Below are 20,731 nucleotides of genomic sequence, written 5' to 3' on the forward strand. Positions count from 1 at the left end.
GGGATATGGAGAAGGGTGTCTCGACAAGGAACGTCTCGGAGTTCCACTTTATTGAAATTAGGGCCTGATAATGAATACCTTGCAACGCCTTCGGCAGTCTTCCCTATTCGCATCAGGTGGCTTCGTGGTTGTACTCGTGACCAGGGCCTCGGCAGTCGATGAGTCGCCGTGCGGAGTCCCTCGGGCCCAATCGGCGCAGAGTGCATTAATATTTGGTAGCATCCAAGCGGTTGACTGTCAAGGAAGATTTTGTTTGAGGTCTCAAATTACAATTAGAGAGATTATAGTTCAACTAGGCACTCATACGGCTCGCATTATGATAATCAGCTTTGTCATCAGAGGTAACTAACTTACGGCTCGTGTTATAGTAGATGCACCGGGATAATTACTACCTGTCTTACCACATGAGCCTCTTCATAAATACCGAAACTGTAGCAGATGTATACAAGATCAATTTGGGAGATGAAGACAGCTTACTACTACCATATACCCTGCGTACCTAGCAAGCATGGCAACACTCGCGAAGCTGGCAATATCGGGCTATTTGATCGTGGGGGTGTGCGTGCCCTTCTACGTGCCGTACTTCAGATCCAGAAGTGTCGATCAACGGGGAATCATCATGCATGAGAGGTGAAGGCTCATTCATACAGAAAAGTTATCGACACACTGACATTGAGTAGAACCCGAAAGTATCCGCCTATCGGACCTTTCTTTCATTTATATTGATATCTTAGTTACGAGCAAATATAGAGTGGTGGAAGAACCGGGCATTGGAAGTATTAGCATCGTCTTGGGCGCGACTTTGTCCATAGGGGTGATTATATGACACATACTGAGACAATTATGAGCAATTGTTCAAATGCAATTGAGGACATATTGGAAAGACTATTCGGGAACTCCGGTTTTCTACATGAATATGAGGCCGGCTAGGCTGGGATGATACCGAAAACTGCTTGGAAAGATGGCTCGTGACATTCTCATACCTCTATAGCCACAGTCGTGATCCATAAGCCCGCTAAATGAACGGCAAGATAACAGAACTAGGATACTCTCCACCACAGTGAATGAAATGCTTCCCACGATTGAGTTCCTCCTCCGGACGGGGCTGTGACCATGTCTTGTACTCCGCAATACTAGGGTATTGGCCAGAGACCTTCCTCACTGTTAGCTTATATACGTCTTTCCGTAATGTGGCAGACTAATGGTAACTCACCCGCACGCTGATCGTCTCACCAGCGTCAAAATCCACACCCATCGCCCAAATGCCAATTTCAAGTCGCACAATCTCTCCAGGACGGACCTTTTCCTGACGCGTGTGAGGGTGGAAAGGGAACTGTGGGTGAATGCTTTTATCTGCATCGATCGCACGGTGCGAAGCTCTAAGAATACCATTAGACCCCAGATGAAGGTTCGTGCTAGACTGTTCCTTCTCAGATATTTCGTCAATTGATTTTACCGGCGTTGCATGGAATGGGAAACTGAGATGCATCAATGGTTTCCCGTTTTTATCCTTCTTTCTTAATATAACGAAAACAGTGAAGTCGTCTCTATCTTCGCAAGACATGTACAAGACTGCCTTCGGTAGACCGATTAGTCTTGCTGGTTTGTCGAAGGTGTATGAGAACTCGGCAAAGCTGGATGTAAGCTCCGAATCGTAGGAGATCTTTTCGTAAGCCCCAATCAAAGTTGGGTGGAGCTTCCCCGAAGAGAGGAAAAATTCTCGATATTCAGTGGTAGGCGATGGGAAGTCCTCGAGCACGATGTCATCGATCGCCTCTCGATCCCCGAACTGCAGCGCAGACCAACGCACTTTGGGAGTTTTCTCCCAGTCATTCTCAATTCCCTTGAGATAGCGATCAAAGAAAACGAAGAGTTCATCCATGGACTCCGGGCAGCTATACAGCTCATACCACTCCTGTTTGCTTCCCCAGCGAATCCACTTCTTATCATGTGGAAGCTCTAGCCAGGCTCGAACGGACCCCATAGTGTGAATAGAGCTCACATCCGAGCCTCGGATATAGACGGGACAAAGCACTTTGGTCATATCTGCCCGCTTATCCTCCCAGAATGGGCTCGAAACAGGCGAGCGGCGGTACATCTCCTCGAAATCCTCAATGCCGGAGTTGGCCGGTCCACGAACAATTTCGTTTGTGATAAGATCAAAGTTGCTCATGGAGAACCACCCACCGCGACAAAACTGTTCACGATAGATATCTCCCGATCCTTCCCATGGTGCAATAGCCTTGAGTGACGGCGGCTGCTGAGAAGCAATGAACCACTGAGAGATCGCCAGGGCCGAGTTCCCTGCCATGCCGATGCACCCATTGCACCAGTCCATCTTTGCAATGGCTTCAACGACGTCGTATCCGTCTTCCGCATCCTGAGAGCCCATAACGGTGATAAGACCGTCACTATTTCCTGCTCCGCGCGTGTCAACGCTGACAATTGCATACCCGCGCGGACACCATGTCGCCGGATCGAGGCCTTCGAATTTCTCGAGACCGCTCAAGTCAGAGCGCGGCACGCAGCAGTTCCACACGCACATGGGGAGCATGTCAAGTGCACTGTACTTTTTGCCGTAGAAGGACCAGCTCAATACAGCGGGGATTTTCTCGGTAGTGTCTGCCGGCCGGTAAATGTCGACGTAGAGTCTTGCGCCATCACGGACAACGATCTCGACGTCGTGGTCGATGCGAATGTCGCTCTGTATGGGTTTGGCATTGAACCCATTCCATCCCGCTGGAAGGACCTCTGATTTGCCTGGTTGGGGTCGCACGTAGCCGTTTTCTCCCTCTTTTGGGGCTTTGATACGTTTGTAAGCGACTTGGACCGGAGGAGGCATTCTTAATGTAGCACGTGATGTTAGTATACTGCTCTGGAAGCTTTCACTGAATCTAGCAAATCAGATCATACTGCAATCTCTTCACATTTAAGTCATCTATCCTGCATCATATTCCCCGCCTTCTCGTGTCTGTATTGCACATGTCTCGGGGCTTTAGTGACCGAAGCTCGGGCTGCCCCGAAGTCAGCATCTCCCCCGAAGCCAAGGGCGGGGTTCTCGGGGCTCCCCGCATCGCTCCAGACTGATGAAGGCCCCGAGCTTCGGGGCACGATGTTAGCCCTTCGGAGCTTGAGGCTGCTGGATGTTTAAGTGAATTTTGAACACCCACTCGAAGACTCGATGAGAAGACCAGTGTTCAATCCTAATCATTGATCGAGTTGAGTGTTGATTGAAGAAAGCACCATGTCAACAACCACTGTCATTCAGGAGATCGCCGAAGCGACCAACGAGTCCTACACTGTGAAGGACCTGATCGACTTCAGCGACCGTCACTACGGCGATTGGCGCGATGAGTTTCACAAAAATGGCTGCGTCGTCATCAAGAACGTGATTAGTCCCGAACGGGCCAAATACTACTGCGACAAGCAGATCGAGTGGCTGAAGAGTTTTGACCTTGGATTCGACGAGAATGATGAGAGTACCTGGACCACTGAGCATCTTCCTATCAGCTTCAAGGGAGGGTAAGTTCCCTTCTTCCCCAAGGGCTGACGACTACTAACAAAAGACCAGCATGTACTATGGCTACGCAGCACCCCATGAGAAGATAGCCTGGGAAGCTCGCACAGAGCCAGCCGTCATTGAGATCTTTGAGAAGCTCTGGGAAACCAAGGAGCTTCTTAGCTCCTTCGACGGCATGAACATCTCCCTCCCGCGCCGGAAGGATGTCAACTGGAGTCCCTGGCCACACTGTGACCAGAACCCCAACCGGAAGGGGTGAGTCACCGTAGTGCTTAGACTAGCCAGAAGGATACTAATGTTGTTACAGCATGCAAGCAGTGCAGGGCCTTGTCAATTTTGCCCCCAACGGCCCCAAAGACGGCGGCCTTATGCTCATGAAGGGTTCTGCCAAACTCTTCGATGAGTTCTTTGCGCAGGACCGTGATCCCTACGACCACGAGGATGCTCCGCCACCGGAGATCAAGTACATGGACCTGTTCCTTTTCCACCAAAGGGATCTCAAGTGGTTCGAAGACCGCGGCTGCGAGCTCATCAAGGTTAATATGGACCCCGGTGACTTGGTCCTTTGGGATTCTCGGACCATGCACTATGCTTGTCTGCCCGAAGGGGACCAGATCCGCCACGTCCAGTATGTCTGCATGACGCCGAGGCGCTTTGCGACCGAAAAGGCCTTAGAGCTGAAGAAGTATTGTTTTGAGAATTATATGGGGACTACCCACTGGCCTCATTGGTATGTAATTCTTCGCTGCCTGTATTGATATGCATGCTGATTCCTGTAGCAATATCCGCCCGTCTACCGACAAGCCGATGAGGAATGGAAAGGTGTGCCCTAAGGATCGTACGGAGCCTTATGAGAAGCCTGAATTGACCGATACGGTTCTCAAGCTGGCTGGTGTCAAGGCATACTAGGTAGTTTTGCGTATTTGTATACAGACTGTCAGATAGTTGTTCAATATTACGTGCTTTATTCTCCATACTGCTGCTTTGTAGCCTGTACACTGTTCAAGTCACCTAAGTCATTCAATACACGAGTAGAGATGCCAGTCGCTGAATCAACTGAGACGCGCCCGACTTGTCTCGCTACGTAGATATTAGCTTTTGCTCCGAGTAGTCAATTTAACCCCGCCGAAGTATCTTCCATACTAGCTTTCGGAGCACTAGACCTCGGCGAGGCCCCGAGCCAGCTCTTCCCCGAGGCCATTGGTGGCGACTTGGCTATCGGAATGCGGGGAAGCTTTGGTAGCTTCGAAGCTATACTCGTCACAGTCAGGGTTCGGCACGGTTGTGGTGGTGATCTGTCGAGATAATCTGCCTTTCTTGTGTCTGCTGTCAGTCACACGGGTATTTACTGATAGTATGACGAATATATTTATACGATCAGCTGGGCCATGCTACATACTACCACCGCTCACACCCTTTGCGGGTAAACAGGACGCACCCACCATCCATCTGCCGGTCTTCTACGATGGACGACACCACCAAGAAAGATGTAGTCTACGTGGAAGACATCGAGGAGGGGGGTTTTGTGAACACCAAAGGGAAGGTGATGGGAACTGTGAAGATCACGGAGGGAACAGTCGTGTATATTCCCACTCCCACCGCTGACCCTCAAGGTGAGCAGCTCTGCTATTGGAAATGATATCAAGAATAACAATGGACAGATCCCTTGAATATGTCTGTTTGGCAGAAGTCCATTATACTTATTGTCATCTCTATTTGTATGTGGCGGACCTTCCCAGAACTGATTTTGGCCATCCTAATCGTGTGCAGTCTCATGTCTGGGTCTGGCTTTGGTCAGTGGGTTCGGAGGACTACTGCAATTCTATATTCCAGGATATACAGCCGTTGGAAAGGACTATGATGACATTACCAACTTGATGACATACCCGACGTTGTTCATGTGAGTTATGAAGTACCACATTGAGGGCAGAGCTAATTCTGGATCAGGGGCATCGGGAACCTCATCGGTATGCCTATAGCAATTGGTGTGGGAAGGAGAATCGTCCTCCTAGTATCGACTGTCGTGCTCGTCCTTGGATCGGTACTATGTGCAACTGCGAAGACATACGAATGGCATCTTGGTGCTCGGATGGTGCTTGGCTTAGCAGCTGGACAAAGCGAGGCATTGATTCCGATGATTACCCAGGTAAGTGATCCACGCAACCATTCTAGACCAACGTCCTGACTTGCTTCCCCCAGGAAATCTTCTTCCTCCATGAGCGCAGCAAGGCCCTCATGGTACAACTAGCTATCCAAGTTTCCCTAACATCTGTATGGACACTATTCGCAGGCCCAATCGCCCAATCCATCACACCAGAGGGGTGGTACGGTCTTGGAGCCGGCCTTGCTGGAGCACTGCTCTTAATTGCTCTTGTCCTTCTACCAGAAACGAAATACGACCGCCCTCTTACATCCTACCAGGAAACAAACTCCGACCCAACAAGCACCACTTCTGACCTCAAAAAGAACCTAGGAGTCGAAGTATGCACCGTCCGACCCGCCTTAGACTTCGAGAGATACACACGGCGCACATGGAAATCCGACATGCGGCTCTGGGTCGGGGAGCCCCAGTGGACAGAAACCTGGGACGTACTAAGAGTAAGTACATGTGCAAACAGAACCATCCCTACATCTCTCTAACGGCAGCCAGCAAACCTTCGAACTCCTCTTCTTCCCGAACGTCCTCTGGGCCCTGCTTCTAAACGGCCTCACTATCGGCGTCAACGTCGCCATCGGCACCACCTACAGCACCATCCTCGCCAACCCACCCTACAACTGGCCCGACAGCAGCGCAAGCTACATCAACTGCGGCCAGATCATCGTCGCCATCGTCGCGCTGCCCCTCCTCGGCCACGGCTCTGACTACCTAGTGAAATATTTTGCCAAACGCAACAACGGTATTCACGAGCCCGAAATCCGCATCATCCCTCTCATCTTCCCCATCATCGTCGGAACCTTCACGGCGGCATTATATGGCCAAGGTGGCGCCCACCCTTACCAATACCACTGGTTCATATATGCCTGGACGGTAGCAGCGTACTACTTTTGCTTCGTTGGGGCGAATATCGTGGGTATCACGTACCTACTTGATAGTTATCCGGGGAGGTCGGGGCCGCTGTTGGTTATCATCTGCGCCTTTCGGGGGTTCATCTCTTTCGGGACGAGTTATGCGGTGTCGCCGTTTATTGAGCTTCATGGGTACGATGGGGCTTTTGGGACTTATGCGGCCTTGACGGCGGCGTTTGGGCTATTGGGGATTCCGGTGTTTATCTGGGGGAAGCAGATTCGGAGGTTCACAGGGCGGTTTGCGAAGAACAAGGCGGATTGATCGGAGGTAGATGTGCTTGTGTGCTTCACACCTATGTGGGATATTCTGATCAAGTTGTTGATATTTGTATTTAGCCCCGGGGCAGGGAGATAGTGAAATTGCAAGTATGAATTTGGTGGCAATGCATGGATGTTTGAGCTGTACATCGGTTTGCAGCTGACTATAAACTTCCAAGAACTACAGTCCCGTGGAGAAGTAAACTATCAAAAAAGGGTTGACTCCATGAGATGCATGTCTAGAACACTTGGTAATCAAGGGTAAGTATTAGTGCTAAGGTATCGAGTGAAAGTACTCCGCAGCACATGACCTGATCGCCCAAATCTCGTGCCCAACTTTGGTCTCTCCACCTTCCTAACGGACCTGACCAAAGGATCAAAACTGTTTCCAGTCTCCCTATCACTTTTACCCTGCACATCCAGCAAGCTACTTGTGATTGATCCATATCGCCAGGTCACACGCGGTACGGGACTCCCATAAATGGTCGAATCTGACACGACGTGTCGTACGCTCAGGTTGAAGCGCGTCGTGGGGAGCCATCGGTCGGGCATCTCGCCAGACTGTCAGGCGGGACTATTTCTCCATCTTATTACAGCATAGAGAACAGTCGCTCAGCCACTTCCCCACTGCATTGCGCTAACTGTGGGCTGATTCAGGCTCTTGTTGTACCGATCCGCAAGATCCTCGCAAACACCCCAGATGCGTCTCCGGTTGGCGACACCAATCAGCTTCACGTCGTCCATGCCGTACCGCGGAGCAGTCATCTTTTCGAGCCACATGTACATCCTCTTATAATTGAGATCAGCCGGGACCTTCTGGTTCTTTGCTGCCTGAAGCTCCCAGAACCATGGCATGTTCTGCTGCATATACTGCTTCCAGAATAGATTATCCTGGGTGACGAGGTGGATGTGCAGGGAGGCTTCCGTCAGTGCCTTCAGCGAATCGCTAGGCAAGAATTTGCAGATCTGATAGACGATCTCAAGGGGCAGTTTGCCGAATGGGCTGACAGGCTTCCGGTCGCGGAGGTCCAGCTCCACGAACGGGGTCTTCAAGCCGCTGTTCGTTTCCATGTTGTTTTGGAGGTGTTCGTCGAGTCCGGGTGTTTCCACCGGGTGGGCGGCACAGTACTGCTCCGATTGTTAACACGATTTAGACGCAGCTCGGTGACGATATGCTTGCCTCTGCGCCCGGGATACATTCCCAGTAGCGGCCTTGCGAGCGCTGGATGTCGTCTCCGTAGCTCAATTGCAGGGCGGACCCGGACATGTTGCACAACGGCGTCATGATATTGTACAACACGTCCAGATTGACGTTTTTGGTGTCAGTCGTACCCGTCAGTGCGCGAGTTAAGATCTCAAAACAGCACCAGTGGAACGGTAAGACGGGACCGGGCGCTTCCTCCGAGCCATGGCCATAGCTTTGAACGGTCAGAATGGGTCAACAAGACGGGCCTACGAAGTGGGTTTGTCACACCATGAATAAACGCGCTGAGAACGCGACCGAGAACCATCTGCATGAAGGTCAATATTGTGTACCGAAGCACATTCGTTCAATCAGCATACCAGATTTGGCCTTGACGACAAATTCGCCCTGATACGTAATTAGCTTGGATCGCATGATTCGCACTCAGTGAGCGCCTACAATATCGGCATAGTATCCTTCATCCGAGAGAAACGCTCTGAAAGATTGTTAAACGGGTCCCTCCGACCGCGCGAACAGCAGCAGCACCTACTTTGGCGCACCCGGTTTAGCGTTTTCATCCACACCCAGGCAGTGTGCCTTATACAACCAGGAGATATTGTCCCAGCCAACAATGCGGGGATCGTAGCTGCGGACGGGCTCCTCATTTTCCTCTCCCTCGTGGGACACCTGCCTGAAGTCTTTGCCGGCCTGCAGCGCCCGGCATCGCTTCTCGATCCACCGCCTGCGGCGCTCGAGGGCCGTCTCAGACGGGGCCTCGATGTGCATGCCACAGAAACCAACACCGCAGATTGCGCAGTAGCAATCGAAAGCCATGGTGGTGAGGGAAATCAGTGTCCTGAATTGGAACTGAGGTGAAAAGAGTGGAAGTGTGGGCTATTCTGGCGAGCTGATGGGGATTAAAAAAGGATCGCCCCCCAAGGCGTGCCAGAATAAATACCGAAAGCGAAGGGGGTGTGGGAGGGCCCACCGCGATGGATGGAGTGGAACGCCGGAAGCAATCCATTCAGGGGCGAGCATCAACTCTTCGCCCGCACACTAAAGGATTGGGGAAAACTCTTCGCGGCGATCAGGCGACCTAAAAATATGACACCGACATTTTACCAGCGACCGGCTTGATAGACGCCATGTCATGGCCTCGCTGAGTTGGCAGGGAAGATCTCCTGAGGTCTTTTTGTTACGGTTGATAGAGCTGTCTTGGTACTACATTTTAAGCCTTTGGGTGGGTAGGGAACTGGGGGCAATCGCAACTTGCTGAATGATAGCAAGCCACGCTCACCCCCAGAAGATGTACGACAGACTTTACTAGAAAAAGTTAACCTTAAATTCCTAGCCTGAGGCTGTCGCAAACTCGAAAAGGCGGTGTTTCTTCCCTCCATTTCAATTGAGCTGGAAAGCCAAGCGCCGATCTCCGGAATTGGGGTTACCGCATGTATCCCTTGCCCTGTGTGGCATGACTGCTGCTGCTCTTGCCAGTTGCTACTGCTGCTGATGTGGCAGGAAGGGACAACAACGACATTGTCAACTACTACTACGGGATGACCTGATCGGGCGAATTCAGGAACACGAGGCAAATTTTTTTCATCGCTGGGCCACGCTTTGCTCGGGCCGTTGAATGGAATGGATGGAATTGTTGGTTCAGGAACGATTTCTGATTGTGGCACAACCCCGTGACCAAACCTTGCCACCGGCTAACTAATCAACTAAACTGCTATCGCATTGGTCCAGCCGGGCCCAGAAGCCCGCCTCCCCCTTCTTCGCCTTTTCCTCGGCTGTCGGATCTGGGCCGGATTCCCGTCCAACTGCTGACTGCAATGCACAATTGCTGGCTGGACCGCAATAATAGCCTGTTTTATGATCGTGATGGTGTTGTGCTCTGCACGGATCGAAGCTTTTCGAAGCTCCAGCTTCGTGGTTAAGTTGGCAGGTCACAAGACCTGTCTAGTTTAGCTATATTTATCTACGTTAATTCGGACCCGCCACGTTGTGCTACAGTCACGCGGACAGATGTAGTGGTGTTTCTGCTTTAAAACAAGGCTTTGCTATCGCAATGTAGCCTGTTCTCTGCTCTTCTCGGTCCTTCTAGCTACTCTTAAGTGCCTAAGTTTTCGTACAATGTTCTATAGCCCGGGTCTGGCGGCAAGGCAGGAAACACAGGAAACCTGGTGGGTAGTGAACGCCACCTAAGTTCTACTTAGGATAACCACTTGCCGGAGGCGCGGCATTTCGCCCGCTTTAGTGTTCGGCAGATAGCTACTCCAATAATAACTGGCACCATTAACAGACGACGCTCCGGGTCCTTCTTCCATATGCCGCTTTCCCTGCAGCAAGGAAGCTAGACCAGCTCCATCCAGCAGACTAAAAAATTCACCCTCAGACTAGGTGCTGAGCGCACGCCGGATTCATACTCGATAAAGCAAATACTTCTGAAAGGGAGCCAACCAGGATGTTCTCGAATAGACCACACACAACTTAATGACACTCCTTTATCCCCCCGCGTGGCAAGTATGCCCTTGGACGAGCCAATCTATGAAAATCGCATGCATTTCTGGAAGATCCGGACCGACAAATGGTTCGTCAGGCTGCATCAGCTCAGATTTGACTACAGTAACGATCTTAATTGCACGGTCATAGAGCACATTGTGCTTTCTACAATCCATGTATATAAATGAAATTTTGGGGGGGCCTTAATGGCTTTGTACTCTTTCAAATCGATATAAATATTTGTACAAGAATACTCCACTGCAAGGTTTGGCGTTCGCCCTGGACTTTCGAGATATGTAAGAAGTGTCCCTTCGGGGACTGGGAAGAGCAACGAACGGCGCCATAGCTCGATATGAAAACGGTGGTCATGTCGTCTTTTGCTCTCAAATTCAACATGAACAGATATTTCTTGAGCGTAACTATGGAGTTGGAATCCATCAGTCTTGTATATTGATCACACCCTCTGACTGCTTTTCAAACCTTATGCCAGTCTTCCGACCAGCATTAGGCTATGGCCGACTCACCATTCTGTGATACCGTATAACGCACTTCTCTTACTATGCTGTGTAATTCTTCTGCAACTGACTATGTTTGCAATGCCAGTATCTTCTTTGAAATAAATAATACTTTCTGGTCTGATTGATTCGCCGGAAGTGTTATACTTGCCATCTGGTGCAAATAAAATGATAGCCGTCCTCGATGATAACTGTGCCTTGAACCGCTCATACCAACCCTTTCTACGACTGTTGGAGTTAGTATCGCCAGATTGGTACTCGGAGAAATTAAATGCCTAGTTCTGGCTGGCGCCTGCATTGCTTGTTCGCTGGCAAAGTTCCAAGGCACCACTCCCATTGCCCGACGTTGATGATGCGACATCATCCGCCAATCCACGGTCGGTCATCCTGCCAACCATCCACTTCAAAAGAGATTGTCATCGACCATCTTAAAGTTCTCCTCAGGTTCCGAGATAGGTAGATCTGTCTCGCGGCATTTCAACTCAGCCTTCATTTGCAATTGAATTACTTCGATGCTTGTGATCAACTTCTGATCGAGAGGGACAGACATCGGATGAGGGTTGGCGCTGTGGATCATCCCTTATATACGGAATAATGTACGATATTACCCCTGAGACTGTAATATAGTACCTCGTCCTCGTTATCATATTCTAGCGGGTAATATCTATTGGCCCATCAGTGCTCGCCACCACACACGCGTCTTGGCAGCTGGAGGCTATCGGTCGCTGCGAAAGGCTGCGAATTGTATGGTACGACTGGGGATGCTAAGACTTCCAAGGAATTTGCTCTAGGGTGTTTTCCTCAAAGTTAACAAGATGGAGATAATGTGAGGAATATATAATGCAACCTTACATTCTTGATATAGCTCGAATACATATATATAATACGAGTTTATCTAAGGTTGCTATATACCTTACTATTTGGGATATCAAGTAGAGAGTTCAGTTAGGAGATGTAGGATAGATATAGCCGGAGGATGGTGGTTTTTATATATTCATTGGTAGGGTTGATATTTCCTCTCGAAATTGCTTGATAGTAGTCATGACTTTAGAGAAATAGCCAATGACTGGTGACTGAGATATGATTCACCCTAATTGCTCATATCACCTAATCTGCGTGTTAATGTAGAAACGCATACTTTTTACCGCACTATCTAGTCACGATCTTTCTGTTGATAAGCCCGATATCCAAAACCCCCCACAGATCTTGAAATTCTAGCATTATATATTATACCTTCTCTGCAAATATCCATGTTTGGACTCCTTGTCAGCCGCGTATCCCAGTCCTTCTGCCTATTCTCGTTTTATCTATCTTTGTTAAACTTTCCCAGATAGTCTACTCTCCTTTCCTGGCCCCGTAAGTAGACTATTGTATACTTTCGGAGGAAATACCGGCGCCTCGCTTAAAGGAATTCCCACCAAGCATAATGTTAATGCAACGATGTCATACATGCAGTTTTCCGAGTCCGATGACCAAACCGAAATGACGTAGCCATTCATGAAAGGGTGGACGGGATGGCTTGCAGGTGGAATGCGGGGTTGCGGTTCAGTCGGATGTGGCATCATTGGGATACCTTGCTGGAGAGGGAGAGCCTCCGGCAAAAAGATTGGAGAGGTATGTATCTTAACTGGGATGAGGAGAAGTAATTGCGGGGAAGTGTGTCTGACGCATTCGATGCAGCGATGACGCCTCTCTATGAGAATATAAAAATTGTACTGGGCGGATGTGTACATTGGAACTTCGGCATTTAGGGCTGGAGGTGAAAGCATCGTGTAGACTGGTCACCATAGGGGTCACTTTTTCAGACAAGTTCGTATCCCTGGCAAGACGAGAATGATTCTCTACAGTAATCATACCTCTTTAGTAGTGATGGCATCTATCGCTAAAGCAATATTATGACCTGTCATAGTGGAAGAAACCTCCAAGGTCCCTAATTGGAGACGTGTAAAAGAAACCCCCGGTCGTGTCGCCTTTCTACACGTGTCCGACCGACCCAAATGGACGGGCCACTTAGGGATATTCTAAATTAAGTCTCATTACTTCATGCATCCTGTCCCGTCCATAGCCATCGTGCAGAACAGCCAAGAATCGACGGAAGGCTTGTTTTTGTGCCGCCTACCACTTGCAGATCCATGGACATTTCAAACTTTTATTTGCTTTTTCCGATTCCATTTTTATCTTTTGACTACAGTGTCAATTGTCAGGGCTGGGATTTAGTGGTTAGCAAAAGAAGCAAGCAATGTAGATATCGTGGTGCCTTCCACTGCCTACGTTGTGAGTGTGCCTTGCAACAGCCACAGTATCTTTCTATCCCCATTCATCCCCTCATGGTGCCCCTCCCCCTCATGCGGACCAAAGACCGCCTGAACACCTTGTTACAGGCCTCCTTCCGTGGTCATCTGCGAGATCTTCATTGCCACCGATTACAAGCCTATGCCCCGCTCCCGCACGTTGGGTCGATGCATACACACGCTGTTCCAGGCAACGGCATGATGATAATATAGCTGACTAGAGTGCGGGCAGTGCTGCATATGAAGGACCTTGATGAAAGTCAAAATGTCTTTATCCGGGAGTTCCACTTATAATTGGCCTTGTGGCGCAACAGGCTGTTGTCAGCTACACAACCAATATTGACAAGCGAAATGCTTCTACGAACTTCCTTCTTGGCTATCTTTGTCCCTGCCCTGGCGGAGCAGAAACGCTCCCTCGATGTCATCAGTAGCCTCGATGCGGACTGTCTTTGTCCGATATACACCGCTCTATCACAATACACATTTGCTAGTGGTCCTGCCGGAGGCACTTACAATCATTCAATATCAGTGACGTCCTTCTTTGCTCAGGAAAGCTATATAGAGACAACAGCAAACTTTGAGGGTATCTGCAACAGGACGGTGGAAGTTGCTTCCATGTATGCGAGTGCAAGGGCGAGATGTGATGGAAATAGTCCAGCGGGTACCATTTCGTTCTGGCAGGAATTGTGCGACGTCGATCTTTCATCTATCGAACCTAATGGATCAAGATCGTACGACTCAATGCCAATACTTGATCCGGATGTCAATACGACTGCCTCTACTGGCACCATCAAATCACCTGTCCTGTTGAGTGAGTCATATTATAAGCGGGCGTACAAAACATGTGTATGTACATCCTGTCCTCATCAAATATAATGATGCCTAATTTCTGCAACAGGTCATTCATGAGAAGGCACTGGGTCAGGATATCCGGTTTGGCTGGGGCTTAATGGGTTACTGGGGAGCTATCCTGGGTCTCGGAATGGTGCAGAAAATCCTTAGCTTTTGGACGATTAGGCGGACTATGGACCCACGCAGGGATACAGAAGCCAATGCAGTCCCTGGACCTATCGAGCACAAGCAAATCCCTAGTCCCTTATCTTCAACCATCCATGCTCTGCGTACCCATATCATTGTTCCAGCAAGCTTCACACCAAAATTGCCTCATCACCAGCGACTTCTTTACGGACATTGCATTCCCAAGCGACTTGATTTAATAATCGTTTTCGGCTTCTGGCTCCTCTGTGTCCTCTTAGCTTGTGTCAACTACGATGGAGACACTAAGTAAGCATCTCATATCTTCCTAGGTTCAAAGCTAACAGCAGTAGGACGTCGACCATGCCCCAGCGCAACTGGCATTATTCGTCCGATCGGACCGGTATTCTTGCCTATGCCTGTCTACCATTCTTATGGGTCTTCAGCGGACGCAACAACATTTTCCTCTGGGTAACCCACTTCGACGCTCAATCCTTCAACACATTTCATCGGCATATTGCATGGGCGTGCACACTCCTTGCCATTGTCCACTCGATTGGGTACAGCATAATTTTAGCAGACTACGGTAAGCCTTTCGTCCTCACTTCAATTGCACCACTAACAATTCAGAGGATGCATATCACGAAGCGTGGAGACATAAGCCGTGGTACATGGGCGTAATAGTGAGTCTGTTTGCATCCTCTGCTGACTTATACTAACATTTCCAGGCGGTTGTTGCCATGTCGGTTTTGTTAATCCACTCTATCACATGGCTTCGACGCAAAGGGTACGAGGTATTCCTCACCTCCCACATCGTACTAGCCATCGTCATAATCTATGCTCTATTTCAGTAGGTCTACGCCTCCAATTCCTCACTTTCCTACTAATCCATCAGACATACCCGCCCCGACGGACCGCAGTGGAACCCATACCTCTGGACTGTAGTAGCTACATGGACCTTCGATCGCATCCTCCGCATACTTCGCATCGCATACTGCAACCTCCACATAAAATCCAGCGAAAGCAAAATCTCCCTGCCATCATCAACGGTTACATACGCTCCCGACAGTGACCTAATGACGATAGATATAGAGGCGCCCTCCCATGTCACACCTAAGGCAGGCCAACACTACTTCCTCTCCCAGCCACTGAGCGTGCATTATTTTGAAAACCATCCTTTCGCACTAGGTGCATATTCCGAAGCACCGTCCCATTCACCGAAGGAGAAAAGCAAGTTGACCTTCTACGTCCGTCCTTACAACGGTTGGACAAAATCGCTTCGTGATCGCTGCATCAGAGCAACTAATAGCATACACCCACTCCTCCTCCTAGAAGGACCCTATGGCCACACGGCACCGCTGCATACCTTCGATACGGTGTTGTTAATTGCCGGGGGGACAGGCATCGCAGCTACGCTGCCATATATACTCGACTATGCCGCCCGGTTGAGAAGACAAACTACGAAGACGACCAGTATACATCTATTATGGTCCGCTCGTCAGAAGAGTATGTTCTCCACTGTATTCACAGAAGAGCTGAGCCACGTGTTAGAGTGTGAGGGTGTTCAAGTCAGCTTTTTCTGTACTGAAAGTGCTCCAGTGTCGCTAATTGACAGCGACAAAGAGGTCGCTGTTGGGCCTGGAACTCATGCAGCAGGGTCAAATATGTGCTACTACGACGGCCGCCCTGATATTCGTGGAGCTGTTGAGACAGAGGCTGAAATGACTCGCGAGTCCCGTACAAGGCTGGCGGTGCTTTGCTCTGGACCTGGAATGATGGCGGATGAGTGTCGCTTAGCGGTGTACGAGGCTATGAGAAGGGGGTGTCAGGGAATACGGTACTTCGAGGAGGCATTTACATGGTAGATATTTCTGCTTTGTTCGGGAAAAACAATACTTTGGATATCACGACGCCCTACATGCTCGCGGCCGAATGACAAACAAAATATTTTTTGAGTATCTTTTGCGATATAACGAACACTCCGTTACTGCTTATGAGGCACAGGATCTCCAGAGAAGTGCTTGCTGTATTTACAACTACTTTAGAGTTCCTCCATTTACCTTTTCTCCCAGGCTTCTTTCCCATTCTCCCTGAAACCAACTCTATCTTCTACACCATGTTCACCAAACCTCCGACTCTGCCAACCACTGCAACATCAACTGCCTCCTCTCCTCCCCATTCGTCAACCTACCCTTTCCAAACTCATTCCCCAAATACATCGTCTCCTTCTCCTTCCCACTAGGCTCCCATCTCACCAACCCCTCCCCATTCGGATCCCCGTACTTGATGAAATTCGACCAATACGCCACCATCACCCTCTCAATCTCAAAGTCCCGCTCCGTCCACGGCATATCCGGATAGTTATACGGCAGATTTCCAAAGACATAGTACATCTCGCTTCCGTGAAACGCACCCAGACTTTGTCCCGGGGGTGCATGGTCCCAGAAATACGTGTACACGGGAGCTGTAGCCCCACCAGCGTACCAATCTAGGGCCCAAGACCAGGTACTTACTCTGCCGAGGTCTGCCCAGAAGGCGTTATTGGCTGGGGTAGTTGATTCTGTGTCGTTGGCAGGGTAGAGGGAGAAGAACTCTTCAGCGAGATGGGGGAAAGGGGCAAACATAGTGGAGAAGTTGGAGCGGAAGGTGGAGAGTGTGAATCCTGGGTCTGTGGCTGCTCCCGATTCGTCTTTGTTGTTGCCGGTTAGGATGGGGATGTTGGGGTGGGTATTGTTTGAGAGTGTGGAGGCGTAGGTGTGTGGGAGGGCGTAGCCGTCTAGGACAGGGCGCCACTCTGGAGCTTCCATGAAGGTGCTGACGTTTTGGTAGTTGGTGTTGTCGAAGATGGTGGCGTTGAGGAGGTCAGTTGTTGGGAGGGTTGAGACGGAAAGAGCACGCATTTCGGAGAGGGTTGTTGCGTTGAGGGAGGTCATCACGGAGAGACCAGAGGATTCGGCTTCGTCTTTCTGACGGTAGCTTGTTGCCAGGCTGCCCGTTAAGGGGTCTCGAGGAGATCGCGCACCGCTTTCGGCGATGATTCCTGATGCGAGGCCGTCGGCGAGAGGGGAGTACATCATGTCAAGAGAGCACGAGGAGCCTGAGGATTGGCCGCCGACGGTGACGCGGGCGGGATCGCCGCCGAACGAGGCAATGTTGGCTTGCACCCATTCTAGAGCGGCGATGATGTCGAGGATGCCGTAGTTGCCGGAGCTGTTGTGAGGGGATTCGGCGGAGAGGAGAGGGTGGGCGAGGAAGCCGAGAGGGCCGAGGCGGAAGTTGAAGGTGATGGTTATGATATCCTGCGAGGCGAGGCCGCTGCCGTCGTAGGTTACGACGTCGCCGGAGCCATCAACGAAGCGGCCGCCGTAGGCCCAGATGTAGACGGGGAGTGGGGTGGAAGGTGTGGTGGTAGGGGTCCAGATGTTCATGTAGAGACAGTCTTCGCTTTGATCGGTTGAGCCGGTCGTCCAGAGACTGGTACCCATGTTTAGGGCCTGGGGGCATTGGGCGCTAAATTCTGTTGCGTTATAGGTGCCGCTCCATGGCTCGGGCTTGACTGGGGGCTTCCAGCGGAGTTCGCCGATGGGAGGTGCAGCGTAGGGAATGCCTTTAAAGACTTTGATGTTGGGACGGTAGGGGGATGTTGTGCCCAGAATGTCACCATAGTTGGTGTGGACAATTGGTGAGGTGGAGGCATTGTGAATAGGAGAAGATGCCGCTACTGCGACGAGGAGGGAGAGAATGAGAAACATGATGTGGCTGGGCCACTGAGGCCGGTGCTATCCTTACTAGTAATTTGTTTGACAATGAGGGTTATGGACTGAGAGCTTTATATGTCGACCGCGGGCGTATTAATTGTATCTACAACCCCACAAATATCTGCTTTCTTCATACCCCATACCCCGCATAGTCCCACATCTAGTCCCTTCTCCACAGAATGCAGTGAGTAGTAGGCCCGAATATGTTTGTTTATTGTGCAGGCATTGTGCCGAAACGGGAGCAGTAGCCGGGGTACGATGAGCACGGACGGCCAATATTGCAGATCATGTCCTCGGCAATTGGGCCGTTCTGGCACTGCTGTCATTCTGCGCATCCTTGGGTCCTTACTGTAGTAAAAACCGATTTGCCTGTACTCGTTTCGGTGTGTGGTCGGCATCAGTGACCCCATATAAGTGTACAATATTAGCAGAAGTTGTGCTGGACGGCTCTGTAAATCCCAGCATTGTACTGTTTGTCCGTCTCTATTATAGAAAGTGTGTCTGGGGCCAAATCCACGACCCGTCTTAAAGCCGAGCCATGCGGGGTCTCGCAAGGATATGCTACTTTCGTTGATTATGGCCGAAAGGGCTCGGGATATTCATCTTAACCACAGTATATCATATAGAGCGATCGGCTTGAGCAATGGTTTGATCCCGCTCGACGGATAAATTATATATGACTTATATTGTTAAGTTACATTCCATCTGCTAGTAAGTATAACCTAATATGAAGACACTAAGTGAAGAGTTCCTAGCTGTGGTATATCGAAGGCGTCTATTCCGTCGGTCGTCGGACGTCACATCATCACCGACGCGGGGTTGCGGGGATTTTGCTATCTTCGCCAGTGACAGAATCTAAGAGAACTAGTCCGAACTGGCCGGTGCGAATTTTGACTTTTCGCGCAGGGTGCGTCCATATTTCATGAAAACGAATGGTATCGGAAATGCAAGGCAAGCGATGCCTCCCATTAAACTAGCAGCAGGTCCCACGCCCAGATTGTGGAACATTGGCTTCGCCGCCAATGGCAACCCCGCGGCCACAAAGGATCTCAGCATAGTGTTTGCTGAAATTGCACTCGCGGCATACGGCCCGTACGTGTCGATCAAATAGTTAATACATTGCTGGAAGATGATGTTGTGTCCGGCGCCGACGAATACTGCTTAGATGTCAGCCTGTCTTTTGACATCATGGGAGAATCTTATGGCATACCTCCTCCAACCGTGGGCAGTACCCACGAAAACTTTGGTGCTGCGGTCCATCCAAGCCAGAATAGACCCGTTGGGAGGAAGATTACCCCGAGCACCAGTGGGGGAAGTCGTGCTTCAGGAACAGCCTTTCCACCGTTATCCATAACCGCTTTGGCATACCGTGTTCGATACGCAAAGGTGATTCCGACAGCACAAGCTGTGCCGACAAGGATCCCGAGGAATGGCAGGGAAGCAATCACTGGACTGTATCCACGTACTTCTTCAAATACAATCGGGTATACCTGGAGACATAGATAGATTAAACCATACGAGAAAGATGCGTACGCTGCAACACAGGCCATGATGCTCTCGGTTGTTAACATGCTGGGGAAAGTCAGAGATTGTTCACAACAAGAGCGACGCGCGAAGACACACCGTATCGGACGAAGGAAATGTTTCGTAACTGCATTTTCAAGGCTGATGCTCTCATGCTCGTGAGGATGCCAGTACCTGTTTTCTCCCGTCGTCTTGCGCATATTCTGTGCCTTATTTCTCAACAAGACAGGAGAGTATGTTTCTGACAGAGTCAAGGTAGCAAGGGCAAATAAGGCGAAACAACAGATAGCTTCAATATACATGGTCCCTGAACTCATCAGCTTGTACAATTGTGGTCACTTGTGTCAATTCTTACAACGCCACCCAAGCTTTGAATTTGAAACCACTGCAGAGCCGATGAGAGGTCCAACAGATGGCCCTCCTGTGATACACAGCATCATGAATGCCACTGCTATTCCTCGCTCTTTCGGTGCGTAAATGTCGCTTAAGGCTGCATTGGCATTGCTGATTGGTGCAGAGCCAAAGATGCCACCAATGAACCTGGTGATGAAGATGCTGGCGGCGTTCTGGCTTACTGCCGTTCCGATACTGAACAAGCCTAAGCAAAAGAGAGCTGGAAGCATCCCCCATTTGCGGCCATAAACCTCGCTTATTGGGCCCCATAACGTTGGGCCAACCGCCCAGCCTGCAGGAGTGAGCGATTGAAATTGCATTTGAGTGGCGTATAGGCAAACCAAGGATATACATCGAAGTCGCGAGCACTGCAACCTCGGAGCTAATGTTGGTATACTCCGCTACATCTGATTGTCCCGGAGACAAGATAGATGAGCCCAATGCTGCAACAAAGGTGAGCATGCTCAGCTGGCAGGTGATATAGACCTTGTGCCAGCTGCCAAAGTTGCGTGGGTCGTCAGGATCATCCTTTCCGAATGAGATAGTGAAATCAGGATCCAACAGGGGCGTTTCTCGGTTGTTGGCTTGGGTGTGCATATCATTTTGCTGTCCTGGCTTACTTTCCGACGGTGGTAGTTGCTTTTCCATCTGATTCACACCATTGATGCGTGCCATGCTAAGCTATTGAACCGGATTATAGAACGATGTATATGTTGTGGCAGAACGGGAAGAACAAACGACGACGA

General features: G+C 50.1%; 7 protein-coding genes across 7 annotated transcripts; 3 read left to right on the forward strand and 4 right to left on the reverse strand.

Moving 5' to 3' along the window:
• Nucleotides 1-1,015: 1,015 nt before the first annotated feature.
• Nucleotides 1,016-2,842, reverse strand: AKAW2_10147A (CocE/NonD family hydrolase; the record flags this gene model as incomplete). Its single annotated transcript, XM_041683957.1, has 2 exons — nucleotides 1,016-1,153; nucleotides 1,214-2,842. 2 exons carry the CDS (start codon nucleotides 2,840-2,842, stop codon nucleotides 1,016-1,018), a joined length of 1,767 nt encoding a protein of 588 aa, XP_041536867.1.
• Nucleotides 2,843-3,244: 402 nt separating this feature from the next.
• On the forward strand, nucleotides 3,245-4,429 carry AKAW2_10148S (uncharacterized protein; the record flags this gene model as incomplete). Its single annotated transcript, XM_041683968.1, has 4 exons — nucleotides 3,245-3,522; nucleotides 3,572-3,775; nucleotides 3,828-4,250; nucleotides 4,300-4,429. The coding sequence occupies 4 exons, from the start codon at nucleotides 3,245-3,247 to the stop codon at nucleotides 4,427-4,429; spliced, it is 1,035 nt and encodes a 344-aa protein (XP_041536868.1).
• Nucleotides 4,430-4,985: 556 nt separating this feature from the next.
• Nucleotides 4,986-6,848, forward strand: AKAW2_10149S (uncharacterized protein; the record flags this gene model as incomplete). The annotated part of the gene is made up of 6 exons (XM_041683979.1): nucleotides 4,986-5,133; nucleotides 5,182-5,238; nucleotides 5,291-5,420; nucleotides 5,468-5,666; nucleotides 5,720-6,118; nucleotides 6,171-6,848. The coding sequence occupies 6 exons, from the start codon at nucleotides 4,986-4,988 to the stop codon at nucleotides 6,846-6,848; spliced, it is 1,611 nt and encodes a 536-aa protein (XP_041536869.1).
• A 608-nt stretch (nucleotides 6,849-7,456) lies between these two features.
• AKAW2_10150A (uncharacterized protein) lies at nucleotides 7,457-8,861 on the reverse strand (the record flags this gene model as incomplete). The annotated part of the gene is made up of 6 exons (XM_041683991.1): nucleotides 7,457-7,972; nucleotides 8,025-8,262; nucleotides 8,319-8,355; nucleotides 8,408-8,435; nucleotides 8,487-8,523; nucleotides 8,578-8,861. The coding sequence occupies 6 exons, from the start codon at nucleotides 8,859-8,861 to the stop codon at nucleotides 7,457-7,459; spliced, it is 1,140 nt and encodes a 379-aa protein (XP_041536870.1).
• Nucleotides 8,862-13,686: 4,825 nt separating this feature from the next.
• AKAW2_10151S (ferric reductase family protein) lies at nucleotides 13,687-16,175 on the forward strand (the record flags this gene model as incomplete). The annotated part of the gene is made up of 6 exons (XM_041684002.1): nucleotides 13,687-14,181; nucleotides 14,234-14,619; nucleotides 14,664-14,896; nucleotides 14,941-14,993; nucleotides 15,039-15,160; nucleotides 15,206-16,175. The coding sequence occupies 6 exons, from the start codon at nucleotides 13,687-13,689 to the stop codon at nucleotides 16,173-16,175; spliced, it is 2,259 nt and encodes a 752-aa protein (XP_041536871.1).
• Nucleotides 16,176-16,430: 255 nt separating this feature from the next.
• Nucleotides 16,431-18,062, reverse strand: AKAW2_10152A (carboxylesterase/lipase family protein; the record flags this gene model as incomplete). The annotated part of the gene is made up of 1 exon (XM_041684013.1): nucleotides 16,431-18,062. The coding sequence occupies one exon, from the start codon at nucleotides 18,060-18,062 to the stop codon at nucleotides 16,431-16,433; it is 1,632 nt and encodes a 543-aa protein (XP_041536872.1).
• Nucleotides 18,063-18,932: 870 nt separating this feature from the next.
• Nucleotides 18,933-20,660, reverse strand: AKAW2_10153A (MFS transporter; the record flags this gene model as incomplete). The annotated part of the gene is made up of 5 exons (XM_041684024.1): nucleotides 18,933-19,225; nucleotides 19,279-19,640; nucleotides 19,692-19,899; nucleotides 19,948-20,277; nucleotides 20,327-20,660. The coding sequence occupies 5 exons, from the start codon at nucleotides 20,658-20,660 to the stop codon at nucleotides 18,933-18,935; spliced, it is 1,527 nt and encodes a 508-aa protein (XP_041536873.1).
• Between the last annotated feature and the right edge of the window lie 71 nt (nucleotides 20,661-20,731).

Source organism: Aspergillus luchuensis, chromosome 1 (assembly GCF_016861625.1).
Source record: "Aspergillus luchuensis IFO 4308 DNA, chromosome 1, nearly complete sequence".
Classification (NCBI taxonomy): domain Eukaryota; kingdom Fungi; phylum Ascomycota; class Eurotiomycetes; order Eurotiales; family Aspergillaceae; genus Aspergillus; species Aspergillus luchuensis.